General features: G+C 33.0%; 1 protein-coding gene across 9 annotated transcripts in view; it reads right to left on the reverse strand.

Moving 5' to 3' along the window:
- Positions 1 to 21,628, reverse strand: part of LOC148620353 (uncharacterized) — a 150,330-nt gene that overhangs the window by 17,310 nt on the left and 111,392 nt on the right. The window contains exon 1 of one of the 9 annotated variants that reach the window (XM_088581155.1): positions 3,383 to 4,156. The exons of the other annotated variants lie outside the window; for them this stretch is intronic. Within the exon in view, the coding sequence (XP_088437281.1) occupies positions 3,383 to 3,524 (142 nt within the window). The 5' untranslated portion in view covers positions 3,525 to 4,156. Of the gene's footprint in view, positions 1 to 3,382; positions 4,157 to 21,628 lie in introns of those variants that run through there. 9 annotated transcript variants of the gene reach the window in all.

Genomic DNA, 21,628 nt, shown 5'->3' on the forward strand with positions numbered 1-21,628 from the left:
TATCTGAAGATCTTTATGTATGAGTATACAACCCTGAGCCTTTAGATTATTGGTCATATCGGCACCTGTAGAAAATAATTATTTACACAAATACTTTTCAACTTATCAAGAATCTGCAAATTGGGGCTGTTATCTGAATCATTAAAGTAATTTATAATATTTTTTTTCTATTTTTTTTATGAAGTAGAAGTATTTTTAATTTTAGCTTCATTTGATTCAATTTTATTTTTTTCTATATTTGGAATTTGAAAAAAAATAAACCACCTTAAAACTATTTTGATAAAACAAAATTTGTAATTCAAATACTATAATTATCCAAGAGAAAAAAACACTTTAGTTTGTGAAAATATCTCAGAAAGTAAAAAAGTTATTGCAATATTGATAAAAGTGGTCATATCAATTTTTTTGAATTTTTCAGATAAGAAAGAAGAGCTGAAAACAGTTTTGGGTAGCTGTCTTTGAAGCTGGTTTGTGGACATGATAATGGACCGATTTGATCGAAACTTTGCAGTATGATTGGAAATATGATGAAATAAGAGAAGATTTATTACAATATTTTAACTTTAGCGCATCTAATATGTACGAGACCACGATTATCTGCCCTTAGCTTTTCGTTGTATAACGAATATAGTTCCTATAATAATAGGGGATTTTTCAATTTTTTTTTAGAAACACTTCCTTTCAGAATTTCTCATACTTGTTGTGCTCAAATGGAAGAAGAATAATGAAATTATTTTAGTAGATGTGTTGAAATGAGAAATTTGACATTTAGGTTGTGATTTTGTGAGGTCAAAAAAGGTCAAGTTTGTGACATCCGGAAGCCATATTGGGTCATTTTTTAGGGTATCTCTGTGTTTATGCATAAAATTTGAAAAAATAATGGTAATTTTTTTTATATTTTTTATATAAGTTGTTGGAAGGTTCAAATTAACATCCCTGAAAATCTGAATTGAATTGCGCCGGTGGAATTTTTTTTAAATTACAGAAAGGCTATAAAGAAGTCAGTGGGAAGATTAATTGTGGTTTCGTGCCTGATGCTGAGGAGAGAACCAAAATCGGCAGGGGACTGAAACGTTCCAGATACCATTCTTCATTTAAATAACACCTGTTTACCATTACATATATTACATCTGTCTATGTATAAATGCTCGACTACAATTAAACAATATATCCACCGAATTTCAACTTCTGATTTTAAGTTTGCAACATTTAACCGGGTCAACTTATTGTGCAAAACAATGCGCCTAAATGTAACTGTATAGTGCAGACTTAGGCACTTAATAGGTAAATCCAAGTGTTCTATCTACACGGAGAACAGTCATATACACCACCATTGAGTTTTGGAGAAAAATTGCATTGCTGATTCTCGTAAAAATGGTAAAACTGTATTACACATTAGGGTGCCTTAGCAAATCTAAAAATTTGTTAGTTCAAAATACTATGTTTTAACAAGTATAGGGCTCTAGGAGACAGCATGCAAGGTCTAAAAAATAGCAATACCCTTTCTAATTTTGTTTAATGCGAAATACGGTGGTTAAGAAAACTAGTCAATATACAATGTAACCATCGTTTTCAACTTTATGTTCTAAGTTTTACAAAACATAAAACGGATCACTTTGTGTACGTATCAGTGCAACTGTATACAGGTTCAAAACATGTACAAAATATAGATTCCGTAGTGATTATATTTGGCTGTTTGCCTCTTTAGACATCTCGCTGGGCCAATTAGTCCATTGGCTGGGAGGGTCCACAATGCACCCCCACTCATCAACTTCATGGTGATTTTTAAGTACCTTTATACCTTCCATTACTGAATCAATTTGTCGCCAAAGAATATTCTCGGATTCCTTGTTTCAGTATAAACCTAATGATATTTGTACCCCACTGGGTAAAAAACCAAGATTTTTGTTGCTCAATTATTTGAGCATCTTAGCCTTCCTGTGATAGCATGTGTGAACAAACTAAACAAATTTAGGCATCATCGTATAGCCAAATGGTTAAGCTTTACAATAGTACCAAGAAAAATGCGGTAACACTTAGGGTTTTGCCCCTAATTGATCAAAAATATTGGGAACACCATTATCTTAATTATGAATATCTAAAATATGAGTTTTACGGTGTCGGTATGCTGTGGGCGAGAATTCTGTTTGATACTGAGACCAGTTTTCTAGGGGTGTGATATTTTTAATATGTTTTGAAAATCCTTCTTGAAATATAGATTTTTGTGGTTTATTTACTTAGAGAATTAAATTATATATCGAATGATGCCAAATTTGAGACGTTTTAGTGGAGCAATAACTTAGAGTCGAATTTATGTGACTTTTGACCGAAAATTCGAAAATCCCATTTTTCGCATTTTTTGATAAATTCTGACTACGAAGTCGCCAAAAATTCATCAAAAGAACCCCAGTAGTATAAATTGTGATAATACTAAACAGAAAATAATACCAAATAATCCATTTTTTACTGAAGCATAAATACTCTAGGGGTTTTGATATTGAAAAACATGTCAATTTAAGCGATTTTTCGGCGGGGTAAGGGTACATTTTTTTTTCATTTTACCCCTAAGTGTTACCGCAACTTTCTTGGTACTACTGTAAAGCTTAGATATTGGGCTACATGGTGATATATAAATATGTCAGTTTACTTCGTTCGGTAGGAAGTCGAAGTTCGTAGTCTCAAAAATCTTTAAAAATAGATTTGCCTCAAAGAGGTGTAAAAAGTAGCCAAAAATACAAAAATGCCTCAGTTTATTTTTTGGCGACAAAAAGATTCGTAATTTGGAGGTATAAGAGTACCTGAAAATTATATTTTGGTTGATGAGTCGGGAGCACGGGGGTTATATCAGCCCACGTACTATTTTTTTCTTAACCTGCATACAGCTCGAAAGGGCAACATCAGAGACTGTTGATGACGAATTATTTAGTACTAGGCATAGCGATCATGAGCGCGATTAGCATGGAGGATGCCATTATAGTCATTACTTGTAAACGTAGATTATCTGATTTAAGTGTTTTTATTGTATTATTAACACATGTTTATAGCTAGCAATATCGATAAATTAGTCACTGATTAACATGTGAGCTTAGTTAAAATTTGTCGGTTTTTACCATGCTATATATTCCAACTTCAGTTACGCGTGTAAGGGGCCAGTGAACCAAAATTTCACCTTAACTGGCCGTTGTGTAGTCACAACTAAATTGAAAACATAGGAATAAAATGGCACACATATTAAAATGTTTATTCCGCGCTCAAAATAGTTACTACGCGCTCACTCAACATTATACTCTGCACTGAAATTTTTAACATGCTAAATTGTACAGAAATAAAAGGACGCTTTCTGAAAAGAAAATGACGCACTCAAAAATTAGATTTGATTTACTTGACTTATTTCCGTTTTTCGTGAGGAGTATTGAGCCAATTTCAAGTCCTCTCCATATGCTTTTGTCCTCTGCTACTCTGACTGCACCTGTATACGATAAAATCCCAAGTCTGTCCTTTATCTTTCTATGGTTCTCCTCCATTTTTCCTTTGGTCTCTGTTTTTTTTTCTTTTTCCTTCTTGTGTCCAGGTAAGCGATAGTTCGGCGTGTCTGTTATTTTCCATTCTAAGAACGTGTTCCTACAATTTCCACATTCTTCTGTTGGTGACTGTGCTGGTCTTTTCTATTTACGCTTTTGCCCTTACTTTTCGTTTGTAACGTTTAGTGGCCAGTAGATCTTCAAATTTCTCCTTGGAGTTTTATGCAGGAAAGTATCTTGCAGGATTTTGGAATTACACACTCAAAATTGTTCGCAATTTTTACACGCAGAAATCATAAAAGTTCCGTGTCCAATGACTAGGTCATGGCGATGTTTATGCGGTTTTTGGATCGCACCGGAAGTATAGAATTTATTCGTACCTAATCGGAGATTTAAAAAAAAAACCCTGAATACTTCGAAAGTTGGCTATCTTATTTTCCATTCAGAATACACAAGTTCCGAGTAAACGTTTATAGCTTTAGAAAAACGCCGATCGATCTACTTATGCAAATCATACATGATTGTATTATATGACTATTTAGGCATAACAAACGAAATTCAGTATGGAATAACCTATATGTACTTGAGTCTGTAATTTTACATCACATTTTTCCTATACCTTTGACGAGAACGGGGTTCCATATGGATTTGTTGAATCGGTCACTTGCTTTAATTTTTACTATCATTATCTTTATTTATTCATCTTTTTTTATTGTAATTTATTTTCAAATAGAAAAATACTTTAGGCGAGATATTACATAGAAGAAATTGCGAAGTTGCACAAAAAGCAGTTGTATTTTGTAGTAGTATAGAAAACTCAAGAAGCAAGGGCTGCGTCAATATTTATTGAAGTACAGATACGAAAATGTACGATGGTATACATTTTCATATATGTATATCAGTAATATGTTTACATAATGATATCCGATATTCTGGGGGGGGGGACCTTTTTTGCAGACGTTTCTATGAGAAGCAGTACGCTACTTTAGACCTTTCAAATCACGACGAATTGAACCACCATGCCAAATTTCGTTAGATCCATAATATATGATTCATGCATTTCTTCCATACAGAAATATTTTGACAGGAAATTCTTCAACAGCCATACATATATTAGACAAGATATTTTACCAATGACAGTGACAGTGTAATGCGGGTTTAGTGGTCAAATTAAACGTATTTTAGATACTTTTATATAGAAATGTACGCTAAAACGTCACTCAAGTTTGTACTCAAATTACACCATAACCTGTCAAAACTCGTCATAATTACCAGTATTCCAGAGGGCCAAACAGTGCAAAGATAATTTAAAGAATATATTGAAGAAATACAGGCCAGCTGATGGTAGATATGTATAAGTTGTAAATCGCCAATTACACGTTTTTAAAACAAAACCTTTACATAGCCTGGACGTCCAAAGGTTACTCTGCATGATTACAGTGGAATCGATTTATATTACTTGTAGGATTGTATCGTTTTTTGTTTGTTTTAATTTTGTCTTTGTTTTGTTTGTTTGGAGTTTTTTTTGTTTGAATGTTTGTATGTTGTGTGAAGGTAACAATATAGAAGTAAAATATAGAAGTATATCGACTGTGACATGCACTTCACACGCACTTGTACTAGTGTTATTGTCCAGAAATAATTAAAGCCCCTTTTATGACCTATTTTCAAACTGGTAGTCAAAGAGATATATCCCTCATTGATACAAGCCTGACTTTTAAGTTCAATATTAATATATACAAATGTTTAAAATCAATTTAATTGCGAAGAAGAGAAAAATATGTTTGCCATTGTTAAGCCCTGCGAAAGCTTATAAGGGTCACTTTTTTAAATATTTTTTCTTAATTGCGTTTAAACGCAAAACTCATTGCAAATAAACGCAACACTATTGCGAATAAACGCAAAGCATTTCAAATAATCGTAATACGTTTTGCGTTTAATGGCAATCTGTTTTTGTTTTTGTTTTTGTTTTTTGTTTTTGTGTCAAAATGCAATTTGTTTGCGTGCATTCGCAATGATAATTGCGTTTATTATATTGATAGCAGTGTTTTATCGAATGTTCCCAGTGTAATAAATTTCGATAATTCACACTGTGAAATAAAATCAGTCATTTCACTCTCGCGCTTTCTCTCTCCTAAACGTCACAACTTTTATATCAATCCGCCAATCACAGAATTTAAAATTCATATAGAATATATCGATAAATTATGAAGAAAATTTATATAATGAAGATAATAATCAACTGGTTATCGTGATTAACCAAAATATGATCACTCGTGCCAAGAAGGCTCGAGGATTTATTTAGTCCGCACACTCGTTAAATCTATGCGTTCTTCGGCACTCGTGATAATATTATGGTTATTCACGCTTTCCAATTAATTATCATATTATAATTCGTATTTTAGGACTGGTTTATTCGCAATGATAGCGTTTATTCGCAAAAGATTACGCTTGAACGCAAAACGTATTGCGATTATTCGCAAAGAGTTTTGCGTTTAAAAGCAATGTTTTTCGTTTATTCGCAATGAGTTTTGCGTTTATTCGCCATGTTTTACGTTTAAACGCAATGTTTTTTTTTCTTTGTAAAATGGTCCTTATAAGCTCCCGTAAGCCCCTGACTCCAACGCGGAAATTATTTTTTTTTTGTTAGTTTGTTTTTGTTATGTTTTGTTTTGTTTTGATTTGTTTTGTTTTTGTTTTTTTGACTGTTGTTTTCTTGATCATGAAGAACACTAATCAACTACTGTAATATTTCCTATTATAACATTTCTGGGTTTACAAAACAATATACAGAAATATTCCTTTAAAACAACGACACGGAGATGCCAAAATTCAATGGATGGTAATGTGTGTATGTAAGCTAGACAAAAAATTTATTTCAGACAAATGACGTTATTGCGATTTAATGATAAAAGGGCAAATGTATATTGGCGTTTGTGTACGTGGTCTGGATTGATACTGAGCTAAGGATGAGATTTTTCTAACTTATAGTAAGGGCCTCTGTGGGAAAACCGGCTCTATGACAATTCGAAAAGACCCATGGAACAGTCTTACAGTCAAAACGTCTGACAGCTTTACCAGTTCTTGAACTATTATCGTAGAGCTAGCTCTGCTAGACCCAAATCTACGAGAAAAGCTATAGTAAAACTAACTCTTGAACTGTTTTAAAGTTATTAAAGAACAGTTTTTTTTCTGACAGTTTTAAAACTGTTTAAAGCTGTTTCAAGAGTTAAGAATAAATTTTGTCTGTGACCATATCATACAATGTATGTCATTCTGGGACGGAGTGTGGCATAATGACGAATACCTTCGTTTAGGTTGGGAATAAATTTAAATAGCGACTTGATTGAGGGATCATTACTTCTTAATTTAAACCGCTTTGTCCATTCTTTTCTCATTTGCGAATTATCACAGAGTATAATTTCTGTGGTAATTTTCAAAATGACCTCTATTCAATTCTCCATTAAACATGGAGAAATGTAATAAATGTAGGTTTACAGTCAACTAATTTTTTTCGCAATTTTGTGATAAAAGATGTCTTTTCGATATTAGGACAAAGTTTGTTAAGGAAACACTATCAATCTACATTAGTGTAGGAAAAGCAACCATTGACTTAATATAGAATCAATGAACAACATGTATGATACACTACGAAACAACAAATCATAGGCATCACTCATGTCGGTGCGCTCCGTGTGGGTCCTGGTGTCAAAAGAATAGACCCACTGCAGCGTTAAGCTTGTCGTAAAAGGCGACTAAATAGTGCTCAGAACCCAGGCCGGAATTCAAGATGCTCTGCACACAGAGCAACTGGGTTGTATGCCCCAGTTGTTTGAACGGGGTATCCCTGTCATCCTACATGCTGGGGTCGTCAGGCCATAGTACGAAAAACCTTACCGCAAATCATTATGATGCCCCGTGTTTGGTAAAAATTCCACATTCCTCGAGAATCAAAAGGACGCTGCTTTGGTATTCAATGAGAGTAGGAGCCGCGGCTACGCTGGAAATAGCTAAATTGCCCGACCTTACCCACCTTTCCAGTGGCAATCTAAATTTGTATTATCCTTGTGTCCCATCCCATCTCATTTCATCATTATTTCATGTTTTAATTATTTTATCACCCATTCCATGCTTATCACCAAGATATCCGTAATCGTGCTGCTTGGGCGGGGAGCACCAATCAATCAATCAATCAATCAATCAATCAATCAATCAATCTCATGACGGTCAAAATATATGCATTATTGATCTAACGAGATTTGGCATGATGGTTCAATTCGTCGTGAAGTGAATGGGCTAAAATAAGGTTGGCTTCTCCTGGAAACATCTGTAAAAAGGTTCCTCCGAATAATGAATATCATTATGTAAACATGTTACTGATATATAAAAAAATGTATGCCATCGTACATTTGTGTAGCTAAATAAATCTGCTGTATCTTGTTTGACATACTGGGGACTTGCTTCTCGAGTTTTCTATACTACTACAAAATACACTTGGTATATTGTACAGCTTGGCCCTTTCATCTTTGTGATATCTCGTCTAAAGAATTTTTTCGCGTTTGAATAAAAAAACAAATAAAAATAATGCTAGAAATATTAAACCTAGTGACCAATTCAACAAGGAATGACCCTATGGCACGCCGTTCTCGTCAAAAGTATGGGAATAAAATGTGATATGCAAGATATTACGTAATATTCTCTGTTGACATAAACATAAATTGAATTAAAAGTCGCAAAACAAAACCCCGTAAACATTTAGTTGGTTTATTCTTATATATCATACATGTACATTAAGATATATGATATATACGTTTTTTTGTATGCGTATGTAAGTGGTACATTTTGTGCGTCTTCAACCCTATCTCGTTTACCACATATCACTTGTAAACCCTAATCACACCCTAGGTGCCTACACCGCATACCCATATCTATATCGCATCATTGAGTCCATATTACATACCCTACATCGCGCTTGAACTCGGAACGCATTTATAAAACACACAAAAGTTGAAATATATGGTATAATAAATATGACGTATAAAAAATTAAACCACGTACCGTCGAACCCTCCACATACACCATCCCTCAAGCCTGTAACCCTCGGGGTAATATAGAGATTAAGGGTTGATACGGCATATGATACAGGTTTTGACTTGAAATATTCAGTTACTGTATTTATGTTATCAAGAATCAAGAATGTATTCTGAAATAACACGATTTTTGTTCGATGCTTTTTGAAAAAGGGGCTTTGTGGCGGAAATTTGATATATGTATTCTTCCCAAACATTGTTACTTTTTTATATGTATTTTGTTAACCGCATTTGCTTTGATCTAAGCAAAATGTATTGTTAAACATATCAATCAAGTCTTTAATATAGAAAAAAGAGAGAACTTCCTTACCAAATAGTAAAGAAAAGACATACATTGTAAGGCAGACGTTAAGTCGATGAACGATGAGAAATCGTCAACATCAATATAACGGACAACACAAATTCAAAATCACACAAGGCTTAGATCCTACTTGGTCAACTCACAAAAGATGCGACGACATTTAACTAGTTAGATGGGACTTCTACCTAATGCAGAAAGCAAATTACACAGACGTTACGCGCTGTTCGTATTCCATTGAATAATCAGCGTATATGGCTAGAATCATGCCCAATAATCGTCATTTCCGTGCGAAACAACCATTTTCTTTGTATTTCAACATTTTCAGCTTGTCCCAGGTATTATTTTTCATAAATAATACATACTTAACTACTATTTGCAAGTAAATAATTGTAAAAAAATGATTGTAACACATATAATTGCCTTATCAAAAAAGGAGGCTCTTCTAGTAATTGTTGGCAATATTCTTTAATGTTTCTGTGAATCATTAACAATTAATTCGTCCAATATGCAGAGGAAATGTGTCCTGTATAAGAAATAAAACGACACACTGATTGTAGAAGCAAAGACCAAAGATTTAAAATTAAAAAAAATATATATTACTTATAAATGTCATTTTGCTAAAATATTTATTGTGGAGCAAAATTACTCTCAAGACAAAATGTTTTGATTTATACTGAGCTATTTTATTGAGACTTACGGGATTGTCACACTTCTATTATTTGGGAAAATGCTGAAAAGGGTGTTTTTCATTAACTTCAGTAAAAAGTTTGACCCGTGACATACAAAAATTATGTTTAATATCGGTATCCGTGGCTTTAAATTGTATTCTCTTTCACACAACCACGTCATATTGGCAAGAGATTTTTGTTTTACAAACAAATCGAGGGTGTCTGTTAAAATTATTACATTTTGTACCTTTTACAGCTATGATTTCAATAAACCGTTTCTTGCAAAAGGCAAAATTATGTCCATATAGTAAAGTATCATACATGTATCCCGATTTCGATTTCTCTCATTTTTAGCCGGTTAAAGAATCACTATTCAATCTATATTGACCTTAAACATTGAGTACATATTTTTATTTTATTTATTGATATAAGTTATGTTTTAACTTGATAGAGTACATGGAGCGAAATGTTACTATTTGCAATTTCCGTGAAATAGACTTTCAAAATAAAATATGCATTACTACATATCTTTGCAAATGGTAATAACTTCACAGACATCTTGATGAAGTTGTTGGATAAAGAAGCATTTTATTTTTATTTTTTTCGGGCCCTTTAACTTGTTCCTTTCATGATCAAGCAACGCTTGACATAATTATATTATCGCCATGTTAACGATAATTTCTCTCGATTAGCAGTGTGACGGAAGCGTTATACGTTCAAGTGACTGTCTGATTCAAACATGATCATTAAGATTAGATTTGACTCATTCAAAATTTTACTAAATTTTTCAACTTACACTTATTTTATCATAAGTCTCCAATAGAAACTAAACACAAAATATCATTTTAGATTTTTGTTATCTTGAAACAAATAAAGGAGTTGTTACTTTTGAGCCATAGATAAAATCCAATTTAATTTTGGAAAACATTTTAAAATTCTAAAACCGTGTAGTGATAAAACTAAGGAACCCTATCAATGCAGAGTGTTGTTTTATTTTTTGTAAATTTAACCATGAAAAAGGGGGTGCCAACTCCCTTGAAAACCACCCCCCCCCCTGATCCGCCACTGCTTACGACTTACCAGACTCGTTCTTGCTACTTTTTTAACAGTTTGTTTTACTACTTAGTATCCCGTTATAACGACTTAGCTAATTTGAAATAACATGGCAAGCTAAAATGTCCAAAACTAGTTTAAGAAAACTTATTCAATACACAAAACATGTAAGATATGTACATATTAATAGGTTAATTAATGTTTTATGGCAATTAAAAGCCTTTGACATCCTTTCTCCTTTTTTTTCATATTTAAACAATAAGCAATTCCTAAAATAAAAAATGAGCATTCTAAAGCTAATACAGGTAAGTCCAGTTCTATAATTTTAATATTGAAAATTTTAATTTCTGAAATTGAAACATCCAATTTCGTATAAAAATTATAATTTTATACAAAAAAGTTAACTATTTGTTCTTTTTCGCTTGCCATAGTGAAATGAGTAAACGAATAAATTAAGTCGTTTTAACGAGAAAATAGAAAATAAGTCGTAAAACGAAACACCAAGTCGTTAATAAATTAAAATAAAACAAGCCATAGCACTAATAGGCTTCCGTATAAAACCGATAGAAATGATTCAAAATATAGTTTTGTTTAAATTCTAATGAAACTGTGCCTCTAATCTATAATTTTGTTCTTTATTCTTTGTTGCATGTACATGAACGTGAAAAGCAATTTATTGCGATTAGTTTACACCCGGGTAAACCCGTTGCTTCCAATGCGGTGCTTATCGCAAATGCCGTTGATAAACACGAAAATTGACAATAGAGTAAAATCATGAATCCAAAGAAAAAGTGGTGAGTAAGCCTTACTCCGTTCCATAGTTTAAAGGTTTTCTCTTTAGCAAATGATTCGATTATTGAAGTAATTTTTGTAGATTGAGAGAATTTCTAGTTCAAAGTAATCATTCAAATTCCTTTTTTTTCATCTGAACATCTGAAACATTATTTTGTAATAATTTAGAGATAAACAACAATTTATCAAAGCACCTAAGCCGAGAATGTGTAGCCTTAAATATGGTTGATGTGATCGTCTAAAGCGGTTGAGAGCACAAAAACGTGCCGCAAATGCGATTAATTTTTATTTTTTACGACAAGAATAACTATAAAAAGTTATGGCTATGTTTAGAAACTAGCAAGACACATGAACTGATTAGAACTCCTTTTTACTATGATTTGCATAGTTGTAGATGAATTATGGGTGAATTTTATTGTTTTTCGAAGTCGTTTTGGTTCTGAACGTATGTGAACGTATTTGCAGGATAGACATAACTTTCATTTGTTTTTATTGTAATGAAAAGACTAATCACTTCCAAATTAAAGCTAAACATTACATGTCTGAACACAAAGATAGTCAAATAAAATACAGAAAGCTAGCTTTAAATCAAAATTGGAAATTTCAGTACCGAACAAAGACATATATTAAAAACATGCAAATTTTGTTACAGGTGCAACACAATAAAAATCTGCAGGTCTATGGCACAGTAAGAAAATTCAAAGTTTACTGTTTGTTTGAATGTATACGCTGTATGTGCTCAAACTAAACACTTAAATAGTACATGTACATTTGGATAATGTATCTCCTTCGTGTAGAAAAGACTAATTTCTATTTCATTATGAACATCCTCCGCTTATCTTTTTACCAATGTTGTCTTCTAAACTCGACCTGTCAGAAACGTCAAAAAGTCTGTAATTCAGTTGAGTGAATATGTTTATAGAGAGAGGATATCGATGAACTATGAACTTGTATATATATACAACCTCGGGGCCAAATACAACTCACAAATTAACAAACAAGTTATATGTTTAATACATTTTTAAGACGTTAATATTGTTAGCGACTTCCTGCACTCATAATTTCAGTACTTTACATTCGCATATGATTTACATAATAATATATTACTACACCACATTATGCTGCTGACCAGTGCCGTAGACTGTCAATTCTAGCTTCATACAAAATCATACGAGATTAAAATGTTCCTCTTAAATATTATACACATGTGTTCTACGTGCGTTTTTTTGCTTGTATTAGAAAGGGATGTTTACATCAAAGGATGAAATGATCGGTTAGCATTGAACTTAATGTAATGTTAATCAGTCTCCACAGGGGTTCGTTACAATTGCTTATATAGGTCGTTAACATTATTAGAGTCCCGATATTTAAATATATAGTCATTGTCAGTTGTTAAATCGGGTCAATATCATAAGTGACGCAAAGCTAACGAAAGATTTGAGAGAAACTTGAGGAACGAAAACATTACCCGCAGTTCCTGGTAACCAGTTGTTTTGATTGAGAAACATTTGTGTCATCATGGTTACAAGAGACTAATCATATCAAGGGAACCAAGATTCTAGCGGAATTCATCCGATTTTAGAGCATATCGCATTCGTGCCATAGGGTTTGTAAGTCTCGTTCTAGTTTCAGTTTTCCTTCCGGAATTTTAGATGAAGAACGTACTGAAATCCGAATGTCGGTCTGCATGAAATTGTTCACTTCCAAGAAATGGAAACGCTGTATCTCTATGCAAAATCTTCTATTTCTATGCTTTGCTCAACATATTTTATTCAGTAGAACTGGATTTTTGTCATTTTTTATCAGTATTCTCTATGCAATTGAATGGGAGATGAGGACCCATGGAGTCACGTGATGAGACTTACATACCCTTTTTCGAATGTTGAAAGCAAGCAAAAAACAGTGGCATAGAATAGCGACTTTGAAGACTTCAGTTTGATTTTTGTTTATAACTTATTTTGATCAATATCAGCTTGATTCATAAGAGGGACCGGGAATATGATTCATCTTTTCGTCATAAAATTGTGTGTAAGTTGTGGAGAAGATGAACAAATGATAGCCTCAAAACACTTATTAAGGAATTTCCTAATTTGACCCCTTCCTTTTTATAAAATCTGGACCAGCTATTGTCGTACATTTTACTCACACGATGAAAACCTACTTACATGTACCAAATAAATGTATCTTCCCGAAAGTGAATAGGTCATTAAGACATGTTAAGCAAATTTTTAACTTGAATTATAGGTAAAAAAACACCGGTCGTCCGAAAGGTCTTAGTTATAAAATGTAACGAGAATAGGTATGGTGTATATGTCAAAGAAACAACAACCCCACCGGGATGAAAATGCCAGCCCAAGACTACCTTTTGGTCTTCAATGAACGACGTGGAAACCCTCATACCACAGGGCAGACTGTAGCTGGCCTAAAACATCATTATATACAGGTACAACGAAATAGTTACCCCTATATATTCAAATAATATAAAAATTACACTAAAAGGTGAAAACAAAACACTGTGAATAAATATATTACACTATTAAACACACCTAAAATTAGTTCAAAAAGGTCTGCATCCCTTGTTACAATGGATATAAAGAAACTGAATATGAATAACACACATGTATTAAATAATTTAAAAGATTACTAGCAGTAAACTTACATGCCAGCTCCAGACCAGTTTAAACAATTCTATAGAAATCTTGCGTGCGTTGAAGGCCGTACAACACACATAGGTCAGTTTCTTATCTTTTAATATGCTTTGTTAAATGATATTGACTAAAATAAGTTTCTCAGGTTTAAAATTTTCCCCATATTTATCATCGAACATCGAACATCAACCGCTTTATACGAGCACAAAGTTTGTAATTCTACCGCTGTTACAGTAAAAGAAACACCACTTCATCGAAAAAACTCTAATATCTTGAAAACAGTTATTTTTCATAAATAACTGATATTCATGTATTGAATACATTCCGGGTATATTGACCTTATGAATTAATAGCATTAGAATACGTTTATCTCGAATGATATTAAAAATAGTCTAAAATTACCAAGATGAGTTTAATGTCCGGACAAAAATGAATTTCACGCGCGTCTTATTAACTTACAGCACACATGTTTATCATATATTTAGATTAAAATATACTTATTGTGTTACCCTATATAACACCTCTAAATATAAATTGTGTATATCGCATACCGTATATCGCACCCCTACACAGAACACACTTGAACTTTAGTTAAAATATAATGAACATGACCAGTCAAAATCTGTATCACATGTGGTATCAACCCGAGGTTCCTCTATCTCCCCGGGGGCCATATTAAATATATATCAAACTATTGGAAGTTATACATTTGCCTTTTAACTGAGAGATGATGCAGTCCAATAATTCATATTCTTCCTACATGTATAAAATCGAATATAACAATATTGTTAACTCACCTCAGATCTATTTTAAATTTGTTTATCAACCGTATTTGCGAAAAGTACCGCTTTGGAAGCAAAGGGTTTACCAGAGTGGTTAAAGATGGGCAACTTTATAAATGAGACACGTACATGTCCCTCTCATGTGCGTTACCTCTACTTTTAAAGGTCTGACATTGCTGCCTTATGAAATAATGCCATGCATTTCACAAAAAAAGTATTCTTGAAACTTGAAATTCGAAAAGGAAGTATTTTCATGAAGAATGAAAAAAGCGTCTCCCAATTCTATCTACAATTAAAAAGAAAGATGGCCTTCTGTTCTACAATATACAAATATAACATGTGCAGCCAACTACATTTTGGTGTAACTGACTTCAACAATTGAATGCTCGTGTAGTACATTTCCTGTTTGTTTGTTGGGTTTTAACGCCCGAGCAGCAATATTTCAGCCATATTCAGGCGATGAACATGAAGTGAATGATGAAATGAAAAATGGGATGGGACACAAGGATAATGGGATCGACAAATTTTGATGGCCACTGGAAATAGGGAGGGGTGGGTAGGGTTGGGCAATTTCGCTTCCTGTGGCGGATCCCTATGGTTCCTACTCCGGAAGAATACCACAGTAGGGTTTTTTAACGTGGTATCTTTCCCAACACGGTGCACCACTATGATTTACGGTCAGTTTTTCCGTATTATAACCTGACAAACCCAGCATGCAACCCAAGGGATACCCCATTCCACCACCTGGGGCACACAACCAGTTTCTCTGTGGGCAGATCGCCCTAGCCCCCAGCTTGGGTTCTGAGCACGTACTTTTTAAATTATGTCTAATTTAAAACTAAATAATTCGGCAAAAATACTGATGTCACCACGACTAGTACAATATTTTTAGCACGTAGCAATTTGCTACTTTTATACTTTGTAAACAATTCAGTATCCCCGCAAACTGTCTGCCAACACCATTAAAAAAGATGTATTATTATTTTTATCAAAATCTCATACATGTATCTATAGTTATTAATGTGACTGATATTGTCATGAAGTTATCAGACTAAGTACATTTATTGCTCATTTAAGAAAAGTGTCTATAACCACAGCAATATAAGATTGTAGTATATATTGAAGTTTGGACCAATATTGATCATAATCCTTTACTATGGAGGAACTATCTCTAATATAATTCTTACATGTAAAGGTAAACCTTAAGTATGTATAGGTATAATGAAAAATAATTTATTCCGATCACTAGGAAAGTTTTTTATCCAAACCATTAAAATAAAACGCAACGAATAACTTTTTTATCTGCTATATCTTTCGAGGACATAGTGTCAGTACACGGGAAATGTTTGAAATCAAACTTAAAATCAATTAAGAATCAACGTTTATAACCTAATCTTAGAAAGTGCGTTATATTTTGTGAAAAAAAAAATCAAACCCAATTTCTACAAAAAAAGATCCTCTAAACGGTGAATGCAAATAAACTCCTATCACTCTTCTTAAGATATAATGAAGGGTTATGTAAAATTATCGAACTAACAAGTTCTAGGGAAAGTAAAAGGAATAGTCAAAAAGAAAATTCCGTGTAACAAAGTGTAATATCAAGGCAAAAACCGGAAAATTAGAAACAACTGCAATGATTCCGACTTAGTTTTGGCATTTCTCATTGACAGAGTGGATTCAGGTTCAATAGAGCGTTAGCCATCCCTTTAAAGCATTGTGTAAATGTTTTAAGAAAAAAAAATGTTGGATGGAGCTTTGAATATAAGCCAGAATGATTGGAATGCCCACTGAATTAACCCGATGGAATACATTTTGTGTTTTGTACATATAATAGGCTTTATCAGCTAATAGATAAACCGAATTCATGGAAGTGACAAAATTGTTTGTTAAGTTTTAATTATATGGAAAATGATTCCATTATTGTTCCCGCCTTAATTAGTTTAATTTTTCATGACGATGATGGGTCTCGTCCCCAAAAAGAAAACATCAACAAACAAGAGACGTTCTACGGCATTCGACGACAGTGTCAATGACCAAATTCTCGGCTCATCAGGTCTAAACCAGTTTCAAGAAGGGTGTGAAGCTCCTATTGTGACAAATAGTCGACAACCCAACCCAATCACAGTGTCTTTGATCAAACGAATGGGTGTTTGAGGAAACTTGCAAAAACTGATATAAAATGCTTTCCGTATATTGAGAGTTGCCCTTGCTGACTTTAACCTATTTTATTTTTATTTGTTGCTTACCACAGGGAACTTCTATTAGCTGTTCACTCTTTGAGAAATTTTCCTCTATACTTCGTTGGGCTAATGTAGATATGTCAAAAAAAATAAACAAAAAAAAAACCAAAACATTCTCCATTACTTAGATGTTTTTTTATTTTGAGGTGAAGCCCATTGTAATGTATGTCAGATTACACTATACTCGGCGTCACATAAATAACATACTGTTAAAATTTGAATAAAAATATTTTCTGCGACTTTATTGACACCTACCGTCGATTAAATTGTCTTAAATGACTTGCTCATTCGTTTAGCCAAACGGCTTCTCCCTAAACATTGAATCGTTAAATTCCGGTCAGATTTTAATTCTCGGTGCCAATATTTACATTGTAAAAAGTCGGCCATGTTTACAGTGATTGGGTTGCTAGGAGATGTTGTTTACGTTTAAATGGTTTGTCCAAAAACCGAAGAACCCAGAATGCATTTCGGCGTTATTTCGGATATCTCAGATTAACAACGTACAATACCGAGAAGTTGATCAAGCAGACGATTGTCACCGGAGTTCGACGGGAACTTACGAACTTCGTTTGTAAACAAATCGTCCCGTAAAAACCAACATGGCGGATATTAGTATGGGATTTTCCCGTAAGGATTTGTTACGCATGATTTAAGCTAATGAGCGACTTGTTTAGGGAGAAGCTGTTTGGCTAAACGAATGAGCAAGTCATTTAAGACAATCTAAACGACGGTTGGTGTCAATAAAGTCGTAGAAAATATTTTTATTCAAATTTTAACAGTATGTTATTTATGTGACGCCGAGTATATACAAATTCAGAGTTTTCTGTACCCTGCAGTTTAATATTTTACTGAAAACAGTTCACGTCAGGGGCTTGCTTAATAATTTGACTGATTTTTTATCAGGTTGTGATTTTCAGCGGTTCCATCGCCTATGCCCCGCAGCAGATGCAGCGAGAACATAAATATCAAACCATCTTCGGAAGATTTCGATACTGAAGTAAATGTTTTAGTTGACAGATCTATGGCATCAAACACTTGGAAAACTTACAAATCCGCTATTGAATCCTTTATTTCATTTCACATATCATATAGCCTCTCTAATTTTAGGCCCGCCCCAGTGTCTGATTTGTTTTAGTATATTGCATTTCTTTCAATAAGAGGTTATGCTTTCACAGTCAATACTTACATAAGTGGGATCAGTACTTACCATAAACATAAAGGTTTACATGACAATTTGTAGTTATTCCTAATAACCAGATTCCCTGAAGGATTTAAAAGAAACAAATATTCCTAAACCTGATATTCGTATGCCCATATCAGTTGACTTACTTAAAAAAGACTGATTCTGTCCACCTCCAAGGTTACTACTTCAACGAAAGAGGTTGGATTTCGTTCCTCCATATCCCAACCTCTTACTTCCGAGCGCCATATTGCATAACTCTCGTTCCGCCGTTCTTGGAAATCGGCAGACTTAAAGGATTTAAAACGTTTTATACAGTTTCTTTACCACAATACGGTAGAAGGTGACTAAAATGAAGAAAAACAAATGACCTACTTGATGAGAAATCCAGAGATCCTGGAAAACTTTTGCAAATGCAGTTAAAATGAACTTCATATTTGGTCTTAGCTTTTTGAGGGCGTAATTCCGGTTGATAAAATTACGAATTTTTAAATTTGCGAAACGAACATATCAAATTAATCAACGAATTGCCTTTACCAACTTTAAATTCGTTTTGTCATAAATATATTGTATTCCGTAAAATTAGTGACCTAATTCAAAATTGCTGGTTATTTTGACAAATGCCTTCATTACAAATTATTTCTAGGTATTTAACAAATATTTAGGATTTGTATCGCTCGATTTTCATGTAGGTTAAACTTCTTTTATGTAAATAAAAGACTTAAAATTTTTTAAAACACATGTTCAGCTAATTCACATTTGAGGTGGCTTTCAATGTGTCAGATGTTAGAGGTTAGAATTGCACCAAATCATAAAATAGCTTGCAAGACAACCTCTAGCATTGCTGGAGTATCTCCAAGGTATGCAAATCTAGTTATGAGTCTGCTTTAATTCCTTCTGCTTTTTGTCTATTTTTTTTTTTTTTTTTTTGGCTTACTCCGAGTAGGCGAGATTGCAACTAACAATAAGTACGTTGTTGGCAGTATGTAATCTACAAGCTACAAAATATATGATGCTACATCTCCCACATGAGTTATTCTCACCAGTTGCCAAACTTAAGCTGATGTTTAAGAAAACATTTCCTTGTGACGCTAACATACATCTATGGTTAAAATCTTTAAAGGATTGTTTACAATATATTGCAACAAGCTTTCAATAATATGATGTTTAGGTTATTTCATTTGATGATCAATGATTTCTGGTAATAAATCAGTATTGTCAATTTATCATTATGAAATTAGCAAATAAATAACGATGTGAAGATTACATGTTTATAATAATCAAGTACTTTGATAATAACTTAATAATTTTGATTTACTCCTATGCACATAATCTTTTAAAGAATTGCATATCATTAAATCCACTGATAAATTAGTACATGAATTGTTATGTGCATAAAGACATATATAAAACTTTTTAAACAAACATATTGTTATTTGTATTGTTATCTAAATATTTAAAAAAAATAAGGTTAATAACAAACAAATTACTGAACAATATTCCGATCCATAATCAAGTCAAGTCAAGTCAAATATCTTAACTTGAAAGTATTCAAATATTTTTACATTTTGTTTACAGAAATAAAAACTTTGATTTAATTATCATAAAATCTTATTAGTTCCATTTTCCAATGGAAAAAATGAAAATTGCCTTAGTACTACTTTACCTATTAACCTGTTTTTTACATGTAAGGTGAACAATAATGTACATGATTATCTCCCCCTTATGCAGTCTTAATTGCAACTGAGAGCATAGTATACCTTTTACAAAACAAAAGTTGACTTTCATTTTGAACAAATGTAACATATTTTCAATGTAAACTTTTCCTTAACACGAAACAGTGACAGGTAGTATCATTTGTCTATTAAATGCAAAAACAAAGGCAAGTTTTCAATAGTTAGTACACCAATGCTTGTAATATCTGCTAATTTTGTAATGCATTTTCTTGTTTCAATCTTGTCAGGTACATACTACTTGTCATTTGAAAATTCTAATTATAAAGAACTTGCATGATTAACTGAGGTAAAAGTTCAGTGCTTATACTAGCATCAGCACTCTGGGACATAACTAGGAAACAAAATATAACATTCTGTTCTAATATCTTAAGGAATACCATCGTCGGATCACATGGTTGGGTTAACCTTGGGCTTATGTTGGGCAAATATTGGGTCAATGTTGACACTGCGTTGGGCAAACGTAGACTCTCTTTCCACATAAAACGTTGGGCCAACATTGGGTATCCTATGTTGGCCCAACGTAAATGACTCCATTGAACCAACGTTGACCCAACGTGGGAATGCTGTTTAGGAAACATATATATTGAAATTGAATTAGCATGCAATTAGTGAAATACAAGTAGTCATCTGTTCACTGGAAGGTGCGTTTGGAAACAAGTTGTATCCCAAATTGTAATTTAACTGCAACCCAATGACTAGATGTAGGTTTTAAAATGAAGTATTATCTTATAGGACAGGTACAATGATCACTGTGATAATGCAACTTTCTATAATTGTGCTAACATTTATTGTTGAGTGTACATAATTTATTTTGAAAATAAACTATTGTTTAAAAAAATATTTTTATATCATAAAGTATAAATAATTTGAAGGTAAATTTATTTACAACACATGTTCATAATGTGTTGTGTCTATATAAATATCATAAAAATGTAAAACTACACAGTGCTTCACTCATTTAATTTTTACCCTACCTTTCTCAATCTTAAACTGACATAAACTCGGAAAATTTGAAGAAGGATAATTGGATCCCTACCGTGTAAAGTATTAGCTATAAAACAAACTTTAGAAGTGACCTTGGAGCATATTGACAGCCATATTATAAAGTAAAAAATAAACATTGAATTATTTCATGAATGTACATGTACATATATAACCACTTAGCCCTGGAATCTTTAACCTTTATTACAAATATTCAAAAAAGTGGTGTACAAAGACAAGCATGAATAGCCAAGTATGGTTCTCCTTTGTATAATATACATGTATTCCATGAATGATCGTACTCCATATCAAATGGCAATAAGGTACTATTTCCTACATGCGGAGCTCGGGATACAGCCATATTTTATCCTGTTTTTGCAGAGTTACCTCCCGTAAGAGTATGTATAATTTCGAAGTCTCTCTAATCGATGTTCGGATTCGGGTGCAGAAAAAAAGAGGTAACTCGAATGAAAACGGTATCCCCATCAGACAAACAACGGTGTTTCTACAATTTTCAGGGTGTTTCATTTTGTTGGTAGGTTACATAAGAATGATTTTCATTTGTATCCCGGGTAAAGAAAATTTATGGCAGGGTCAGTAGAACAAAAAAATTCCTTTTGACTTTTGAGATTTTCT

The sequence above is a fragment of the Perna viridis genome, chromosome 4, assembly GCF_037379345.1.
Source record: "Perna viridis isolate PV_CMFRI_1.1 ecotype Kerala chromosome 4, ASM3737934v1, whole genome shotgun sequence".
NCBI classification, from domain to species: Eukaryota; Metazoa; Mollusca; class Bivalvia; order Mytilida; family Mytilidae; genus Perna; species Perna viridis.